General features: G+C 44.2%; 1 protein-coding gene across 4 annotated transcripts in view; it reads right to left on the bottom strand.

The window, feature by feature from the left end:
• Positions 1–19,750, bottom strand: part of SUCO (SUN domain containing ossification factor) — a 696,748-nt gene that overhangs the window by 158,830 nt on the left and 518,168 nt on the right. For all 4 annotated transcript variants that reach the window (XM_086956303.1, XM_086956322.1, XM_086956311.1 and 1 more), the window contains 3 exons: positions 12,934–13,011; positions 10,047–10,149; positions 6,844–8,016 (listed from right to left, as the gene is read on the bottom strand). In XM_086956303.1, coding sequence (XP_086812429.1) covers positions 6,844–8,016; positions 10,047–10,149; positions 12,934–13,011 — 1,354 coding nt within the window. The remainder of the gene's footprint in view (positions 1–6,843; positions 8,017–10,046; positions 10,150–12,933; positions 13,012–19,750) is intronic.

The following is a 19,750-nucleotide window of genomic DNA, read 5'->3' as shown; positions in this document are numbered from 1 at the left end:
AACATTAAATAAGCATCTTGAAGGTCCAGCGAACACATCCAATCTCCCTTCCTGAGATGTGGATATATTTGGTGAAGCGCCAACATGCAAAATCTTTCTTTTTTGAAGTGCAGATTTAGTGTTCGCAAGTCCAGAATGGGTCTGTATTCTGCCTTCTGTCCTTTTTTCTTAACCAGAAAATAACGGGAGTACACCCCTTTTCCCCTCAGAGACCGGCACTCCCTCGATAGCTGACTTTTCGAGTAGAGTGACGACTTCTCTTTGCAGTAGGTGCAGCTGATGATTTGATGTTGACATCCGGGAAACCGGTGGAGGCAGATGATTGAAACAAAGACAGTACCCATTCTGAAGCGTAGACAACACCCATCTGTCTTTTGTGATGCTTTGCCACTCTTTCAAATGATTTGCCAGGCTTCCCCCCACTGGAGTGGTCCACGGTGCTGGGGGATGTAACGACTCATTGCTTGGATTGAGTCTTGCCGGTGTTGTTGCCTTGGTGTTGATTACCTCCTCCCTTGTAATTACGCTTTCCTTTGTACTGGGACTTTTGCTGCCCCTGCTGATCGTGGCTCTTCTGCCAGTTTGGGGTTTGAACCTGCTGCTTTGTAGAGCCCTTGTTAAAGGAGCAAAATTTCTTCTTGAACTCCTTCTAAAGACCCACTGCCTAGAGAGTTTCCTGCTCTGCCTTCATGCGCTGCATCTCTTCGTCCGCACTTTTGCCAAACAACGAAGTACTTGAAAAAGGTAAGTTCAATATGCGCGCTTGGGCTTCTGGTTTCAAAGCTGTTAGGCGCAACCATGATGACCTCCTTGCCGTTACCCCATGAGCATACCCATGAGCTGCTAGGGTAGCCCCATCCGCTGTGGCACTTATCACCTGGTTGGAGACTTGACTGCCTTCCAGGAGGATTTCTTCAAAGTCCTTACGATCCTCTGCTGGGAGTTTCTCCACAAAATGCTGCAGAGAATCCCACAGGGATCGGTCATAACACCCCAAGAGGGCTTCCGCATTGGCAACTTTGAGAAAAGCCGCTGATGTATTGCAGACCCGCCTTCCCCACGAGTCTTGCATCTTACTGTCCTTATCCGGAGGCACAGTGGAGGATGAGGCGACTGCACTGGACTTCTTCGCCGCCGCGATAATCACTGAGTCCGGGGGAGGATCAGCTCTGAGGAATAGCGGGTCTTCCTCTGGAGATTTGTACTTTAAGGATCCTTGCCGGAGCCGCCTTGACCGTCGCTGGGGTTAAGAAGATGTCCATAACTGGCTCTATAAGCCCCGGCACCAAAGGCAGAAGAGGTTTGGGTGCAGACCTATGCTGTAGTGTTTCGAAAATTACTGTGGTTTTGATCTGCGGAGCTTTTAAGGTAACTCTCAGCTTAAGAGCTCCCCTACCAAGTATGTCCTGAAAAGTGAAGATATCATCAATCGGAGATACCCTCGATGTAGGAGAGTCTGTTAGGGTAGGGGAGTAGCCTCTGTGAGAGCGGGTCGAGGAAGAAGAAGTAGAAGGAGTTCTTCGCTCTCTCCTTGTGCTCCTTGATCGTGATCTACGCCTGCTGGTTCGCACCCTGGAGCGTGATCTTTCCCTCTGGCGAACTGGGGAGCGTGATCTTTCCCTCTGGCGAACTGGGGAGCGTGATCTTTCCCTCTGGCGAACTGGGGAGCGTGATCTTTCCCTCTGGCGAACTGGGGAGCGTGATCTTTCCCTCTGGCGAACTGGGGAGCGTGATCTTTCTCTCTGGCGAATTGGAGAGCGTGATCTTTCTCTTTGTCTCACCGGAGAGCGTGACCGTTCTCTAGGCCTAGAGAGCGGTTGCTGCATCCGATACGCTGCTTCCTCGTCCTTAGCCCAGTGATGAAATGGCCTGTACCATCTCGGTGAAAGCTTGACTGACAGTAGGCGACTTTGGAGCGGAATCTTTCACTTGAGTGTGATGGAGGCGTTGCATCCCTTTGCGAATGCCTGGATTCCTCGCTGCCCGACTTATAAATAATTAAATCCGGGCCAGACTCTGAACCTGAGCCAGCCGCAGACCTGGAGCGACTGCAAGAGTCCCTCTGCTCTGGAGACCTCTTCCGCTTGGCAGCGTGACTGTCACTCACTTGCGAGCCCTGGTCATCCTCCGCAGCTGAAGCGGATCCAGAAGACCTCAGAGACTGCTGCGTCACTGGTTGAGGTTGAACCACTGGAGTCCCATGCCTCGACATCGACTTCCGAGGAGGTGAAGTCCATAAAGGCTTTTCCAACGTCGAACGTTGTTCATCTCTCGACGGCGAGTGTCTATGTCCTGCCGACGATTGTGAATGCCTCGACGTCGAGCGTCGATGGTGTGACGCCGACAGAGGAAACTTCGACGTCGAACTACCATGGTCCTTAGACGACGATGAATGCCTCGACGTCGAGTGCCGATGGGTCGTCGACGGAGAATTCCTCAACGTCGATCGCCGATGACCTGACGACGATGGAGGTTGCTTCGATGTCGATCGCCTTTGACCTGGCGACGACGGAGGTTGCTTCGACGTCGATCGCCGATGACCTGGCGACGACGGAGGGTGCCTAGACGCCGAGCGCCGATGACTAGGCGACGGCGGAGGCTTCGACGTCGAAGACTGTACCTGAGCCTTCGACGACGGAGGTATCGACATTGAGCCGCCCTGCTTCAACGGTGACCTCTCTCTCGACGCTGCACGTCGCCCGGTTGACGGCAGCGGAGTTTTCTCGACTCTCGACGCTGAAGACTTCACCTTCTTCGTCGTTGGAGACTTCGACGCCGATCCCGACGCCGACGGAGAGCAGGTCGGGACTATTGTCGACATCGACCGCTTCTTAAGTCTCTTTAGAGACCTACCTCTCTCAGAAAGCCCATATATCCTGCTTCTTTCTCTGACCTTGATAGTTCTGGAAAACAAGGACTGGCAGTGGACACAAGATGCTACCTAATGAGTCAGGTAGACAGCGAATACCCACTGGATGTGTATCTGACCAAGCCTTCTTATGCCCACAGGCAGGGCAGGTGTCAAAAAGAGCCTTAGGCATTTTGACAAAAAATTAACCTTTTTTGAGCCCAAAAAAGGTAGAACTATATCTCTAAGTAAGATCAAAAAATTGAAGAAAACACCAAGTAATTCTGACAGAAAGTCAAAAAAACTTGAGAGCTGTTAACCAGCGTCCTGACAGAAGGAGCCGGAAAGAACAACTGACCTAACGGTCACCCCTGAGGCATGATGGGAAGCCTGGGGTCAGGGCTGCCTTAAAGGCACAGTGCCAGTTTTTGTTGAAAATGCTTTCATTTTCTATGTTATTGCTTTTCAATGCAGCCTGAGGCTAACAATGTCTTTTTATGAGCAATTTTCAGGAGTTATGAGTGGTTTTACTCATTAAAACACAAAATTCAAAGGATATTTGATTTAATGTGTTCTTTGTTTCCTTTATAATTGCAGTACATGTACAAGGTTTTACATTGTATTAGCCTCTTTTTGGGGCTGCATTGGTATGAGAAAAATAATATATGTACTTACATATATGTGGAGCTAGATATATGTGTTTTTACATATATATTTTTATATTGTTTCCGGGGTCCTGCACATGGGCGGGAATATTCAGTGCTTATGACTATTGATGAGGATCCCCTGGAAGAGAACTATCACTTATCCGTGCCGACTTCCGAAAATTAAGCTCCCGAGTGACGGAGGTCGAATCAACAACGGCCACTGTGAGTGCCGAAACAGCCTCTCTTACAAAACAAGTGCAAAGGTTGGAAATGGACAACAGGGTCATGGCAGCAAGCCTGGACGACCATGAAGGCCGCTCTCGCCGCAATAATGTACGCATACGAGGTGTGCCGGAGGAAACAGGTGGCCCTGCTATAGACCTTTGTGGAATACCTGGTAAAAAACCACCTACAACCCAGGGGTCTTTCCAATTACTTTTCGGTTGAATTAACCCATCGGGTCCCAGGGGGCAGACCCCCCCCCCGGCCTACACTCGCACGCATATTCAACTTTCGCAACCATGATCTCATACTGAGCGGCTCCGCATATCCGGTTTCAACAAAGTACAATATCCTCCTTCCCAGACTACACTGCACCGGGGGACATACTGCTTGGATATGGGGATGCAACTTCAATGATTTTTATTACACTCTGTTCAGAGGGTGATACCCTGGAGCACGGAACACCCACACAACTAACTAATACCAGCAGCTGTGTACAGTCTGATTCCTATACATTTGAGACATGGAAAGAACCCATAGCCAGGACCCTTCTGATGCAAATGCTCACCTATCGCAACTCTAAAAACAGGAGTATAGGGAATATTTGTGGGAGGCAGCGAAAACACGTCTCTCCAAGACTCAACACACCATCTATGAAAGCAGGGACAAAGCACAAGGGATGTTACTAAGAACCCACAACACATAGTTGACTTACTAGCGCTCCATTACGAACAGATTTACACCTCTACACTCACAGTTTCGTAATCGGATGCAGAGGAGTTCCTCTGAGATATTAAACTCCCCAGACTAAATGAAACAGAGTCCCAATCCTTAGAGGTAGAGCTTTCAGTGGAAGAAATTGCGACAGCAATTGGTAAACTGCAGTCAGGGAAGGCGCTGGGGCAAAATGGAATTCCAGTCGAGTGGTACAAACATAATGCGACAACACTTGCACCGCACACAATGGCAATGTATGTGGCCAGCTTGGAAAAATGGGAACTACCACGCGACCAGAGGACGGCGCCGATAGTGGCCATCCATAAACCCAGTAAACCTGTGCAGGAATATTTCTCATACAGACCAATCTCTCTTATTAATGCTGAGGCCAAGATATAGGCCAAGGCCCTGCAAACAGGCTCACGCCGCACCTAGTAACTCTTATACATCCACACCAATCCGGGTTCATGCCCAGGAGAAATACAGCTCTAAATCTCCGGCACCTTCATAACGTGCTGGGCCGTTGGCATACCATTCAAGAAGAGGCTATTATGCTATCCTTAGATGCACGCATGGCCTTTGACACAGTTGAGTGGCCTTTCCTCTTTGCTGTTCGTAGGAAACTGGGATTTGGACCGAAATTTTGCTCCTGGGTCGGCTACTCTACACGGCTCCCATAGCCCATGAAGTAGCCAACTGGCACAGATCGCAGGATTTTCCATTACATTGTGGCACGAGACAGGTCTGCCCGCTGTCGCCCCTTCTCTTTGCCATAGTGTTGGAGCCTCTGGAGGACTGGGTACGACAGGAACCGGTCATCCGAGGACTCAAATGGACTGAGGACTATGAAGACCGCATATCTTTATATGCGGATGAAATCCTTTTATACATGGCCTATCCCAGACGTTCGCTGTCCAGTCTGTTAGACATCTGTGACGCCTATGGACGCTGTTCAGGATATACGATCAACTGGATGAAATCGGTACTCTATGTATTGAGGGGTCCCCCTACTTCTCCCGGATGGCTGTGAAGTAACTATAGTGGAGGACACCTTTAAATATTTAGGGATTCACATCACATCACATCACCAGAGGTATTTATGACCCTCAATCTTAAAGCCCCTTTGAAACGGTTGCATAGAGATACCCAACACTGGCAATCATTTCTGCTCTCGCTCTTGGAAAAAGCGGCGCTCTTCAAAATGATGGCGATTTCCAGGTTTCCCTACGCCCCTCACAATTCACCTTTTCCAGTCCCCCAGTCCTACTTCCGCACCATTGAGGCCGAAGTCACTAAACACCTCTGGGACAATAAACCAGCCCGTATAGCTATGGTGAAATTGTACCGCACCTGGTACGATGGAGGCATAGCACTCCTGAATATACAGTTTTATTACTGGGTCGCTCAGCTAGCGGTGATAAACCAGTGGATTCTTATCTCCCATTCGGACCCGGCCTATGCACTCAATAGGTTACAGTTTGGAGTGACAGGGCCTCATCGGGCGCTTTATAACAAGACCTAACACTTGATGAGCCCTACTAACCATACACTTCAGATCTGGAAAACAGTGCAAAAAAAGTTAGGATGGTACAACACACTCACACGGGCCATTCCCCTATGGGTTACGGACAGACTGGGTAGGTTGGAAAAAAGTAAGAGCTTTCATAACTGGGACCTCATCCGGATATCCAAGTTAGGCGACCTTTGGGTACGGGGACAATTATCATGTTTCCACAACTCAAAGCAAAATACGAAATGGTGTCAACGGAGTACTTCCGTTACCGACCGATTAAACACTCTCTTGAAGCGGCGATCCCCCAATCCTCCCCCAACCCCTCCCCCCGCCCCCTCCAAGACTCCACCTTCCCCCCGACACCACCTTACCTGAGGCCTCCCCACTTGAGGACAGGCTACTGACGGACTATATGGATAAAAAGGCGATATCCCTCACATTTTGAAAAATTGTCAACAACATGCCAGACCCGATCACAAAGCTTAAAAGCAAATGGCAGGCAGACTTGGGTGAATTAGATGACAGACTGGCAGGAGGCGCTGGTGTCCCCTAGAGAGGTAGCAATCACATCTAAACTTAGTCTCGTACAGCTCAAGATTCTTCATAGGATTTATTACACCAGAACTACCCTCTGTAAGATCGGAAGAACAGACAACCAGCTCTGCTTACAACAATGTGGGGAGGTTGGCACGTTTTTCCACACAATATGGACTTGCCCTGCGATAGCGTCGTACTGGGGGGCGGTTATGTCCCTCATCACGAGGGTCAGCGAGAACCTGGTCCCTGGGGAGCCCAAATGCTGTCTAATGAACATCTGGGGGGCGACATATGAACTTATTTATATGAATCAATAGGTATGCATACTGCTCTGGGCATGTTGTACAGGTTTGCCTTACCTTTGACTCAGTTCTTCCAGGTATCGACTGCTGAGAGACATATTTACTTCCAAGGCTTTGATGCGGTTATTAAGTCGCATGAAAACGGATTCTTTCTGGTTGGAACCATACACCAAATTGCCATTGGCATACCCTAACTCAGTGGAGTTCTGTAGCTCTGCGTAAAAATCTGTAGCAGTTCTCTGCAAACCACCCAAAGCAGAGGCACTAAGAAGGGCATCATCAGTGGGTTGCTCATCCTCTTTAAAGCCCAGGGTTGGACTGGGTTCTGACCCTTCAATTACTGTTGGCTTAAGTATCTCAGATACACTTTCTTTTATTTCCACTATGTCCTTGTCCACTACAGTGGTGGGGAGCTCAGATGAATGGACTGTTTGCGTAGATTTTATAGGCAATGTAGTGTCTGTAAGCTTATTCGTTTCTGTATCTATTTCCTTGCCCACAGAAAAAGTCTCTGAACTCAAAGTTGGTGTCTCAACAGGAAGAGGTGTCTCAGTCTTTCCCTTTTTATGTTGAACCTCCAATGTTGATTCTGGAGTTTGCTCTTCTGTCTGCTCAGCTTTGGACTTGGTGACCTCGGTTGAGGTTGTGGTAGACGCAGATTTTTTTTCTTCAGAAGTGAGCTCAAGCAAGTCTGACTGAGACACCATTTGAGGGTAACTAGGTTCCAACTCAATTGCCTCTAGAGATTTCATAGCAGAAGATTCAATGTGCAAGGTATCAGGAAGACTAACAGTATTTAAATTGGGTGATTTTTTAATCACTTTGCTGACCAAATCCTCAAGTGTTGGTGAGTCGACAACATTAGCAGGGATCTCCTCCGTTGGAACTGCTAATGGCTGATGAGTGGCTAGGTAGCCATTATCCCGGTTCCTCTCAACCATTTTGCTATGTTGGCGGTGAAGGACCATAGCAACAGAACACCATTTGAAGAGAAACTCTGAAAAGCTGGAAAGGCAACAGATGGTCATCAATTCACTGCAGTAAACTTGTGTTTCAGACTCGAACCAGGCCAGCTTGTCGTCCTCCTGATCATCATTGCCCAATAAAGTTACAGTAGATTGACGTGGCTCCTCCTCTTCTTCTTGGACCAGTTGAACAATGAGGTTTTCTTCAGCTTTCTCTGGCTCAGGTTGTTCTTTATCTGGAAGGGCAACCTCGCTGGATGGCAACCTACAATTATAGGAAAGCGTTAAAAAGGAAAGACAGTACAGCTGCAAAAATTTAGGTTAATGATCAAAGAACTTATACACAAAAGTTGTGTTCCCTTGCTGACTGCAGTTAATCTCAAATGGGTATCTGGTTGAAGTTAATACTGACTTCAGGGACAATTAAACATACCTGTTACGTTACATCAACAGGAGCAAAACAGTAAATATTTTATTGAGTGCTTTTGGGAGCATGGATTTACAGAGTACAACAAAATCCCTGAGTTTCAAATGCAACACATCGTATTTAATATTTCATCTTTTTTTTAATAAAAAAAACATGTTTATTAAAAACAAATATCAAGCAGAATCCTTTATTACAGCTACTGCAGGCTTAGCCCTATTAAGTTGGGAAAGTTTCATTGGCATAGCATCACAATGCTGAGCTCCCATAATGGGCAGTTTATGGTTTGATGACTAACTTTTCTCCTCTGGTACTGGTTAAAATAATAACACTCAATTTCTCTGTATGTTCGCTTCCATTTTAAGATGTTTGCATTCATCACATAATCGCAGCAATTCACAAACTGTTTTGAAAATCACCACCAGCTTAGAATGATCGCTATAATCTGTAAAATGGTTCGTAGTTTCTTTTGCAATTGAAAACATTGACTTATTAGCACAAAGCTCATTTAATGACATCTTATTTCACTGTAAGCGGTAAACTGTAAACCAACATGCAGCCCAGTCAAGAATAATATATACTATTTAGCACCACTGAGGAGAAGGGGGAAGGAGAAAAGAGGAGGAGAAGGAAGGAGGAAGGGAGGAGGGAGGAGGAGGTGAAGATGGATGAGGGAGGAGGAGGAGGAGGAGAAGATTGAGGGAGGAGGAGGAGAAGATGGAGGAAGGAGGAGGAGAAGATGGAGGAAGGAGGAGGAGAAGATGGAGGAAGGAGGAGGAGAAGATGGAGGAAGGAGGAGGAGAAGATGGAGGAAGGAGGAGGAGAAGATGGAGGAAGGAGTGCGTGTGTGTGTGTGTGCGTACATACACACATCCACGCAAAACTAGGAATACTTTTTCACTATACTTTACCATAAAAAAGGAATGGAGTCAGAGAGCCACTTGCCATTACAAGGAAGGCATTCTGGGCAGGGGTGCCTCCCAGGCTCTTCTTAAAGGTAAAGGCTTTTTTTTTGTCTCCGTTTAGTGTAAGCCTAACACTACATTTCTACATTCGTGTTTTCACTATAATATAGTGGCTTTTTGATTTTGGTATATAAATCATGCACTGCAGTCCAGTCTACATAATCCTAATATTTATTTGAACATTCATGAAAATTGAGGCCTTTTTAGGCCCGTATCGCAGAGATCTATATATAAATTAAGGGACAAAGACATTCATTGATGCTCTTTTCATGGAATTGATTTTCATATAAAGGTGTTCGGTGGTCCGTGCACACACTCGGGCAATAATCAGGCATTTAGGACTGTCAATGAAGATCCAAAAATGCAGACTCCTTTTTCAGGCATTTGCCTAAAATCCAGGAAGGCCAACAAACATAAAATAAAATGAAGACTAAAACAAACCCCGCTTTCAAGGTGAAATAACATTTTTATTACATATAGAAATTAATTTTGAGAAGAACCTCAGCATAACGCTTAACAAAGATTTCAACCAAGTCTGTTCAGGGTGCTCACACCATAAGTGGGTGCTCTGATTTGCAAACTATGCAATCCTAAATGAGTACAGCCTGTAATAGTACTAGAGTCTATTTCTGTGTGTGTTTTTTCAAACAAAGTTTATTTTACTAAAGTGAAATATTTCATGTGATACTTAAACTTGGAGAACTGAACAGTAATAGGAGGAAAAGAAGAAATCAGCTTTTATTACTTGATTTATTGTATTAAACACCGCTCAACTTGCAGAACAGTGATCACTGTGGTTTGTGCCAACAAATCTGCATGCTGACAGAATATTATGGGGTAAGGAATAAGGAGTCAGGCAATAAATGTTTTTGTTTGATGTAGGTCTTGTGCAATTTCTCAACTCACCTTGATGAAGGAACCAACGTTGGCTCCAGCATTTTGGTGAAGTCACTTTGTGTAGGCTGTGGGTCTGCCTCTGTGATATTATCAAAACTGCTTACATTATTTCCTGAAAAAAATAAGTAATTAGTTAGACAGTGTGCAAAAAGAAAATCAGCACTATACATCATAAACATAAAAATGTAATCTATAAACAATTAAATGTAGCAAAAAAGAAAATGGAACAATACTAAAGGACTATATAGACTGCTCTTCAAGTTCTCACAACCCACTACTGATGCTAAGTTTCAACCTGCCAGCAAGCATTACAATGTTTAAATCTCCCATGCGTCAGACAGATAATAAAATAAACCTGTAAACTTTGTGATGGATCAGTCAGTAGAATAATGTAGGGCAACCTTTTCAAACAAGATGCTATTTGCCAAAAAAATACAGCTGTCACTGAGAAGACATCTGAACCACTTTTAATCAGTTGAAGATTGCACGCAAATAAGAGGCACATTGGCACAATGTAAATGTTATGAAAGAAAAACATGGAAAATATTCTGTGTTATAAAAGAAACTAATGACCCTTCAAAACATGGTCCTTCTGGCTACTAACACAAGGACTGGCTGGAGATGTATCACATGCCAGAGCTGCTAGGCATTTACACGTCTTTAGACTCTATCCTATTGACAATCTGTGGGCATTCTACTCTTAGTGGGTGAACTGCAGATGCCTTCTCAAAGCGGTTAAAAACCGAAAACCTGCACTTTGTATCTATGCACACAAAGTGGAAACAAACATGCTGGAAAGATTCAAAGGGAAGGTCAGACCGGTCACCAAAACAAACACACTGGTGTCTTCGTGGCCCAGGAGTGTTTCATCTCATGAGACAAGTCACTCTAGCTATGGGTAGTAGTCTGTGGCTTTAAATCTACTATCATTGTTGGGATCAGGTGATGTATGAACAAAGCAAACTACGGTGAACACAATGGTCCGAAATTACCATGGAATGCAGCTTCAAAATTCAGTGGCATCCATACCACCTCTGCCCCAGTCAGTGGCTTCAGAACTTCTGGCTGAGGCCCAGTAGCTCCTCATAGGAGCCACAAAGCCTACCTTTAACCCCGAAGTGGGGCACGGCTACTGCTCCAACCACATAGTGGAATTGAGGTGGGGATGGCTCAGCCCCATTTAAGACCTTCACTATTCTAATCAATTCCTTTGTGTACCCACGTTCCAGATGCCAATAACGGCATACATCGTAGCACAAGTTCAACATGACTCGGTGTACATCAAGGTAGACCAACACTTCTTCAGTTGCTGCAGTTAGTCCATGTACAATCTGCATTACCAATGCGAAATGCTGCACATGGTCTGGACTCTGTTCCAAGCATGTTGATAAAACTGATGACCCCCTTTGTGGCTTTATCGCTACTTTGGAATGTCCAGTGCTATCATTACATGACAGACTTCCTAGGGAGGACTTCTCCAAGAATACTGTCTACATAACCACTGTGACCTCAAGGATCCAAACCTCTCGACTAGGATTTACTGTCAACGTCAACTTTCTGAAATCCTCATTAAAACAATTAGAGAGGATTCAGTTGACAGGTAGTCACGTTCAGGACCACCACTCACAGACAGAGTATCAATCATAAAGGATCTCCTACTTGTAGTCAAGCTTGCTGGTTTCAGAGGTTTTGGAGCTGTAGGCGCCAATTACAGCTACTTAGTTGATCACACTTGCTTCATCAGGCACAGTTCTCAGAACAGCATACCTTCCTCCCTTCAACCTTCCACCAAAACAGAGAACAAATGAAGACCACGCCAGGCTGTTCTAGCGAGTCAAATTCACTCCTTTCTACTGGAGGGGAGACCAGTAAATGTCTTGCCAGTGGGCCCTTAAAGGGTCTTTCTTCAAAGATTCCCAACCTGGTACTATTCTCAAATCAAAGTAGCCTATCCTTCTTTAAGGGTTGTGAATGTCATAATACTGCAAACTGGACATTCATCCAAGAAACAGAACAGGCGGACAAGGGGAATTGCCTACTTGACATAGGTAAGCATTTTTTAAACAGGGAAGGCATAAGTCTCGAAAACAAAAACTCAGACACGTTTAGAGTTCAGTGTGAATTCTATCAAAAAGTTGCAACTACTTATTAGGGGCCATTCGGAACCAGGAAACTACTCTAACAGTTCAAAGGATGTAAAATTCATTGGTTCATGATAAAACAACTCCTACGTTTTTACTTGACACAAAGGTCCGAAAGGTAAAGTCAGTGTTCACTGATCCAAGGTACAAATAACATCCCAACATCTCTTAAGAACAGCACCTCCATTAAAATAGATCAACCATCTCAATTGTACTAGTAAATTGGAGGGATTTAATGGAAACTTATAACATATTTGTGATTTCCTTCAGAATAATGTTTAAACTTAGACTCAGATTTCATAAAGTATAGTCTAGAATATTGTGTTGTGGTAATATTGTCAAATCAATTAATTAAAGAAAAACAAGGCAGCTCAACCTTGATGCATTTGTATCCGAGTAGGTCCCAAGCATCCTCTATGTAGTACTGGGAGAAGGACCAGGCACAGGGGAAATGAAAGTGGGGGAAGTAGGAGCTAATTGGAGGTAGGGGTATAATGTGGCACGACAGTGAGAATAAATTAGGGGAGAAGGTTCTAGTTAAACAGAAAATGATGTATGTAATGGTAAAAAGGCAGTCAGACACCTAAATAGAGCCTGTATTAAGGATCTGGAAAGTCACCATGGCGTTTCAGTGGCATCATTTTCACCCGCCTTCAATATATTTGTGATAGATTACATTTTTGTTAACAGACATTATTAAGAATGTATGTCTCCTTTAAGTAAGCTAAAACTCAAGCAAAATCAAGAAAGTATACCTTGTAAGTCCATGTGTTCCTCTGTATTTGCACCCAGCATGTTAGCAGCAAGATTATTCACCATATTCAGAATGGCATCTAGTGACACAGAAGTGGAAAGATTGTAAGAAAAGATTTTTCAGTTTATGTGTGTATTATATAAAAAAGATTCTCTATCAAAGGTTTTCATTTGAAAGTCTCCGGTGGAGTCACAGCCTTGGAAAGTGCATGCAAATTAACAAAGAAAACTGTTATAATCAATAGTTTCAAAAATACATTTCTGAGTTAAGTCTAGCCTCTGGACATCCCCAAAACAAACTAGTTCACTCATCCCCTTCTCACTGGCAAACAGCCTCAGATTTGAATACATTCTAAAAGTTCTGGCCCTCAATTGGTGATGCAGGGATGTTTAGCATAGCCTTTCTGACTCACAGTTGAACAAACCCGGATACTATTCGATAACAATTCTTCATAAACACTTAAATGCACAACATGACCATATATTCAAATTTTTAAATGCTAAATACTGCCAGATATAAAAGTATACATATTTCCATTAAGAGGATTTAAAACTACTTCCAACACAGTGATGGTAGAGAAATCATTAGTATCAAACTATCACTGGGTTGATGTTGGTTCTTTTAATGATACATATATTGAATTAGATTTAAGAAAAGGGTACCAAAAACATTACCCAATGAGAATGAAAAGCTTCTCACGGCTTCACTCCCCCACCTCCAAACGGTGAATGGGCACGTACATTGATGAAAGTGGCGATGTAACTAAATAGACCCAAATAGGGGGTCCAGGTTGACTAATAAACGCCTGGATGAGTGGGGAAGGATTAATGATGGTTCCGGCATGTGTTAATGAGTGAATGCATAGGAGTAGGTATGAAATGGATGCATAGATATTGAATGGAGGAATAGAGGAATGCTTTAGAGGAAAACTGTGTAGATGGAATGACTGAAGTGGTTTTATTGGTGCATAAATGAAAGCATGGTTGTGGCTGGACAAACACTTGTACATGTGGGTGGTGGTTGGATGAATGAATGTCAAAGGATGAATAGATGGATGCCTTTGTGGAGATGGTCAAACTGATGGATGACTGAGTGGATGGATGACTGCATGTTGGATGCATGCCTTCCTGCACTTTGACCGTAGGGGTTTGGCTGGATGGATCAATGCACAATGCTGTGTGCACTGGTGAAAGAATGTATCTAGGCTTCAATAATAAGCTACATTATGTGATCAGCATCTTAGATTCACATCTCTGCTGCAATTGCATTAATCTTATTGGCTGCATGACCAGGACTATAACTTGATACTTGCAGGATGCAAATAGATTTCTACAACAGGTATCTTGCATGAGCCAAAATAGATTTAGTACAACAACTCACCTTATTGTTAAATTGCTTTTTAAGCAGAGTTTGCAGAGTAAACTGCAGAAGCACAAGCGGACAGTCACAGAGAGTCCACTCTCCAAGACTCAATTCCCTTTGTACCAACAGCACTCCCTCCTTATTTGCCATTTCTATCACGGTCAGGTTTCATAAACAAAGACCTGACAACACAAAATGTTTAACAATGGTAAGATCATGATAAAAAAAAACCCAGAAAAAGACTCCACCTTGTTCTGCTTCAAATCAATCTCCCACACTCTGAAGACTAAAGTAAAGTTCTCCCATTATTCGCAACTATACATCTTCAGGGAACACAAGACCTGGCCAAAATCTCGATCCTATCTCAGGATAGCCCTCAGCAACTTAACACAAAGCCTCTCAACTCAAGGTAAACTTATCCCCAATGTGTCTAACACATTTAGGGCCTCCACCATTAGCACAGAACCAACTTGAACCTTTGACTGGAGAGCAACATAGGCTCTCAATTTGACACAGAGTGCTAAATTGGTGTGCTAAGATGCTTCCACAAAACGCAAGGCATTCACCATTCAGCACCGCATCCTCCCTACATGATGTAACACCAGCCAACCTGCCCCTAAAGATACATCAACAGGCCCCATCTCTTAAATGCTCACTCACACTCCATAGCAGAACCTCATCAAAATACAATGTTTAGGTCTAGCTCAAGTCCGTCAATCATCATCTCTCAAACAAATGGTTAAAAAAAACAACACCAGTCTTCTCCACAACAAACCCAATACCAAAATGTAATTGGAACCCTTTGTTGTAAAGCTTTCTCTCCAGTTTGAAAAGTGTTCCAGGATCCAAGATATGGGTGGGACAATTCAGTGTTTAGGACTATTAATTAAGATCCTTAGACAGAGGGTTGCCATTTCAAAATAAACTATTGGTGAGAAGCAGACATTTAACACAAACTGCTGCCAAAACAGAATTACCCCTTCTCAGCAAACAAGAAATACAGTCTCAATGACGGCAGGATTAACAAGCTTCATAGGATTAGCTTCAACACCATCATTGTCCACTGATCCAAAATCTGAGGAGTCACACTTCAGGAAAATCTCAACCTGAAGCCTCAGACACAGTAAGCTTTTCATTGCCAAAGAGGGCAGTCAAATCCCTGGCACAGCACAGGACAGCTAACACTTGTTCTGCACGTCTGGCTGCTGTCAAGTAAAGATTTCTCCACATTATCCTCTTACATGTTTGTTTCAAATCATTACATGCTTCTTTCAAATGGTAATCTCCAGAAGCACAATGAACACTTAAAACAACTTGCCTGATATTTAAGGCCATCCAATTGAAGCTTTCCAGCATACCAGGCAAAAAACCGAAAATGTCAAAATGGTCGCCAAAAAGTAAGAGAAAAGGTAACCTCAAGTTAAAAGTTACCCAGTTCAACAAAAACTGAAAACACGACAGATAATTTTTAACTCATGAAGGAAATAGCTTACCAACACAATTAAAGCCGGTGCCATCCGTGCCCCTTTCTGAATACTTATAAGACTTGTCAATTGTTTGCGATTGCTGTTTATAATCTTTTTTTACTTTTTGTCCTGCTCTGATGCCCTTTTTTCCCTGGAGCTCGATAAACAAGTTACTTACCTTCAATAATGCCTTATCTAGTAGAGACTATCTAGCATTGGATCAAGAAAATCTTGAGCAGATCTGTGCACAGTGGTATATAGGGGCCACCTCAGCACGCCAAGATCAATTTCTGTGCATGACATTTCCATGCCAGAAGCACAGAGCCACACCAGAAGGCCGATAGACCAGTGTGCAGACACTAAGGACATACAGGGACATTTCAAGGCAGAAAAAAGCTGTTTGCAGAAGAGTGGAGGTTGGGAGGGTCGGAAAGGAATCAGCAGCTTGATAGACTCTCTACCAGTTTAGGAGTTGCTGAGGGTAAGCAACTTGTTCACCTGAGACTTCTAGCTGCAGAGTCCTTTCCTTAGAATAGATACCAAAGAAATACCTCCTTAAGGGTGGAACTGAAAACAGGTTCAGACCTCAAAGGCAAAGTGCCAGTCGCTAAAGACCTGACTTAAGACAGCAGCATTTTGGTAAACACATGCAAAGAAGCCCACACTGCAACCTAACCAGTGTCCAAGGCAGGGACTCCGCAATCTAACTTAGTCATCCCAAGCTTGGCTTTGGTGGAAGGAGCCTGCAAGCCTTTAGGAGGTTGCTTCTTGGCCAGTGCGCAGCAGACGTTAACACAGAGCACAATCCATCAGTTGATGGTCCGTTTCTGCACAGCTTTCCCTTTCTTTGTTCCGGCGAACCCAAAAAAGAGTTATTTAACAAAATAGTGCAATCGATGTCCTCCTTGAGGGTGAGGCTGGAGTCCAAGGTCAAACCAAGTGATTTGCCAATTGGTGAAAGTTGGGGTTTGAAACGGTCATGGTTCATGTCAGTAAGCCGGGTCGGTACTGTTTCTTGGTTTGATGTTCTTGGCAAACATTAAGAATTCTGTCTTGGTTGGATTGAGCAGGTAGGCGCTGAACATCAAGGTCTGGATGATGTGCAGGCTGGGTCTAAGGCGTTGGCTGTGTATCATTGGCATATTGAGAAATTTTGATGCGGTTACCTGTAAGCAAATAACTGAGTAGCTCCATGTATGTATTTGGTATTTTTAGATGGCGAATCTAGCCAAAAGACAGTGGAACACTGTACATGGCTAAAGTCGAGCATAAAATCAATGAGTAAGAGGAGAGGAAGATGATTGTGGATGGTTAATTCACGGTGATGTAGTGTTTTTAAAGAAGGGAGTCTTTAACCCTCTCTTAAAATGGAGCAGCGTTAGGGCGGTCCCAATGGATGTGGGGATGCTATTTAAGATCCTGGGTGCATAGATGGAAAAGGTCAGTTGTGTTGTTTTTTTCTTTTTTACACTTCTTAGTCTGCATCCAATGGTATCCTGACCACGAGTGTGCTAAGGTCCACCAGAGTTAGTGACCTTGTTTGCAAGATAAGCTGGGGTGATGGTTGTGAAAGCTTTGTAAATGATGCATCTGGTTTTCAAGATGGTGTGGGCTGCAATTGGAGCCAATGGATTTCCATCAGGATGGGGGTGATGAGATCATAAGGTTGAGAATGAAGGTGACAGGTGTCAACAGGTAGAGGTGGAAGGGGACAAGTATGGAACTATGAGAAACTTTGTAGCTGATTGCAAAAAGACCCCAATCTGAAAAATGAGTGTTAGCTAGAAAGGTAAGAGGATGAGAACCAGTGAAGGACTTTGCCAGTGAATTCAAAACTCTAGTGTGCTCAGGAGGGAGGGATGGTTGACTGCGTTGAAGGCAGTTGAGAGGTTCAGCAATGTCAGGTGGCAGAGGTCATCTATATCTGTGCCCAGGGGGTTTAATCTACAATGTGTAAGGTAGCAGTTGCTGTGCAGCAGCATGATCTGAAGCTAGACTGATAGATGTGTAAGAGGTGGTTAGCATTAATGTGATTGTTAGGTTGAACATACACTGCTTTTTCAATGATCTCCCTGATGAATGGTAGGTGAGCGACTGTCCCGTAGTTTGATAAGACATCAGAGTCTAGGTAGGTTTCTTTAGGAGTGGGAGGATCTGGCATGTTTTTAGTGCTTCTGCAAAGGTCTGTTGGGTAAGGCATTGGCAATGGTGAATAGAGGTGAGAGTTTTGATGAAGGACGAGGGTAAAACATCTTCATAAGAAGTGGTTCTCAGGCAGTGGAGTATGTTGGCAAGATCCGTGAGAAATAGGGCTTTCAAAGATGACCACAGCGGTCTTCTACCGGAAAAGGCATGCATTAGATGAAGCAGGCTTTTTGTTGACCATGTGCTTTCGGGTCTTCTGTATTTGTTCACTGTATAGGTTGACAGCATTGCACTTTTCTGTGGAATGAGAAATAATTGTGACTGGCAAGGAAATGATGCAGGGCTTTATGGTCTTGAAACGTGTTCTGATTTTGTTGGTGGCGTCAGTGATGGTGTTGGTATAGTAATTTGCTTTGCCTGATGTGATGATCTGTCTAGTTGTTGTGTGGTGGGATTTCAGCATAATGAGGTACTAGAGTTCTGTTTCTTTTCCATTTTCTTTCTTATCTGCAAATGGATGTTTTGTCCCCAAAGTCTTTAGATTACCAGGGGCTGAAGGCTTTCACTTGCATTTGTGTGCTTTAATTGGGGAGTGGATGTTAAAATGGTTTTCCAGAAAAGCGTTTACGATCTTTTGGTTTTAGAAGGGATGTTGGACATGGAGATGATGGGATGAGAGATGAGTTCAGGTTGACCTTGGTTAGTGGACTGGACATGGAATAGGGAGATAGGGGTGATAAAGAGGTCAGTCTAGGTATATGGGTGATTTATTTATTTATTTATTTATTTTATATTCTTATAAAGTGCCAGAATAGACCCCCGAAGGGGTATCTCCGCGCTATTGCTGCAACAAAGAGAGTTCTGATTCAAATTGTGTGTCCAGACTGAAGATGGAAAGCTACAGGGCGCTATTTTCTAGGGTACAGATAGGTTTTTAAAGTTTTCCTGAAAGTCAGGTGACTAGAGAGAGATCTTAGTTCCGGGGGCAAAGAATTCCAGAGTATTGGTCCGGCGTGGGCTAGTGCACGGCCGCCTTGTCTGGTCTTTTTTACTCTGGGTACTTGCAGTAACTGCTGATGACTGGAGCGCAAAAGGCGCCCTGGAGTGTAGGGCTGGAAAATTTTGGTCATGTATTTTGGTCCATTTACACTGGATTGTTGGTGATGTTACGGCGACAATGTCGGGGATGTGGCCTTAAGTGTATGTTTGTTGTGTGATTAGCTGTACGTGATGAGTGTGTTTGATTAAGTTGAGGATAGTGGCAGTTTTTTTGCTTTTTTGAAGCTCGTGTTGTCTGGCAGGTTGAAGCCACCCAAAAGGGTGGGGTGGGCATGTCAGATAGATGAAGTGGCGAAGAGATCAGAGAATTCATCATTAAACTCTTTGTTATGCCCAGGAGAACTGTAGATCAGATGGATGATAGTGGTCCGAGTTGCTGAGTGGGAAATGACATGTCAGCTGCTTAACAGAATAGAAATTGCTTGCTTAGGGTGCAGGAACAGGAGTACTTGGGGATGATAGCTAGGATGGAATTAAAACACAAGTTACTACTTGTGCAACGATATATCTGTAAGAGACATTAGTTAGTGATAGATTCCTTCTTTTAGAATATTCCCCAGGCGTCCGATTGGATCCGGAAAGTTTTCTGCTTAGCAGTACCCCTGCGCGCTGGTAGGTGGTGTCATGCGGCTCCGCGTCCATCACTGGCGTCATACGTGCCGGAATGAAGTCACGGGGACTACTTAGGCACCACCCATGCACGCTGATGTCAGTTCTTTACACGCCTTTCCCCGCCGAAACACAGAGCCAATCAAGAAACTGACCATTGGTGCATAAAATTAGGGC

Source organism: Lissotriton vulgaris, chromosome 1_1 (assembly GCF_964263255.1).
Source record: "Lissotriton vulgaris chromosome 1_1, aLisVul1.2, whole genome shotgun sequence".
In the NCBI taxonomy this organism is placed as follows: Eukaryota; Metazoa; Chordata; class Amphibia; order Caudata; family Salamandridae; genus Lissotriton; species Lissotriton vulgaris.
The sequence above is the reverse complement of the archived record's forward strand: the minus strand, read 5'-3'. Positions and strand labels throughout refer to the sequence as shown.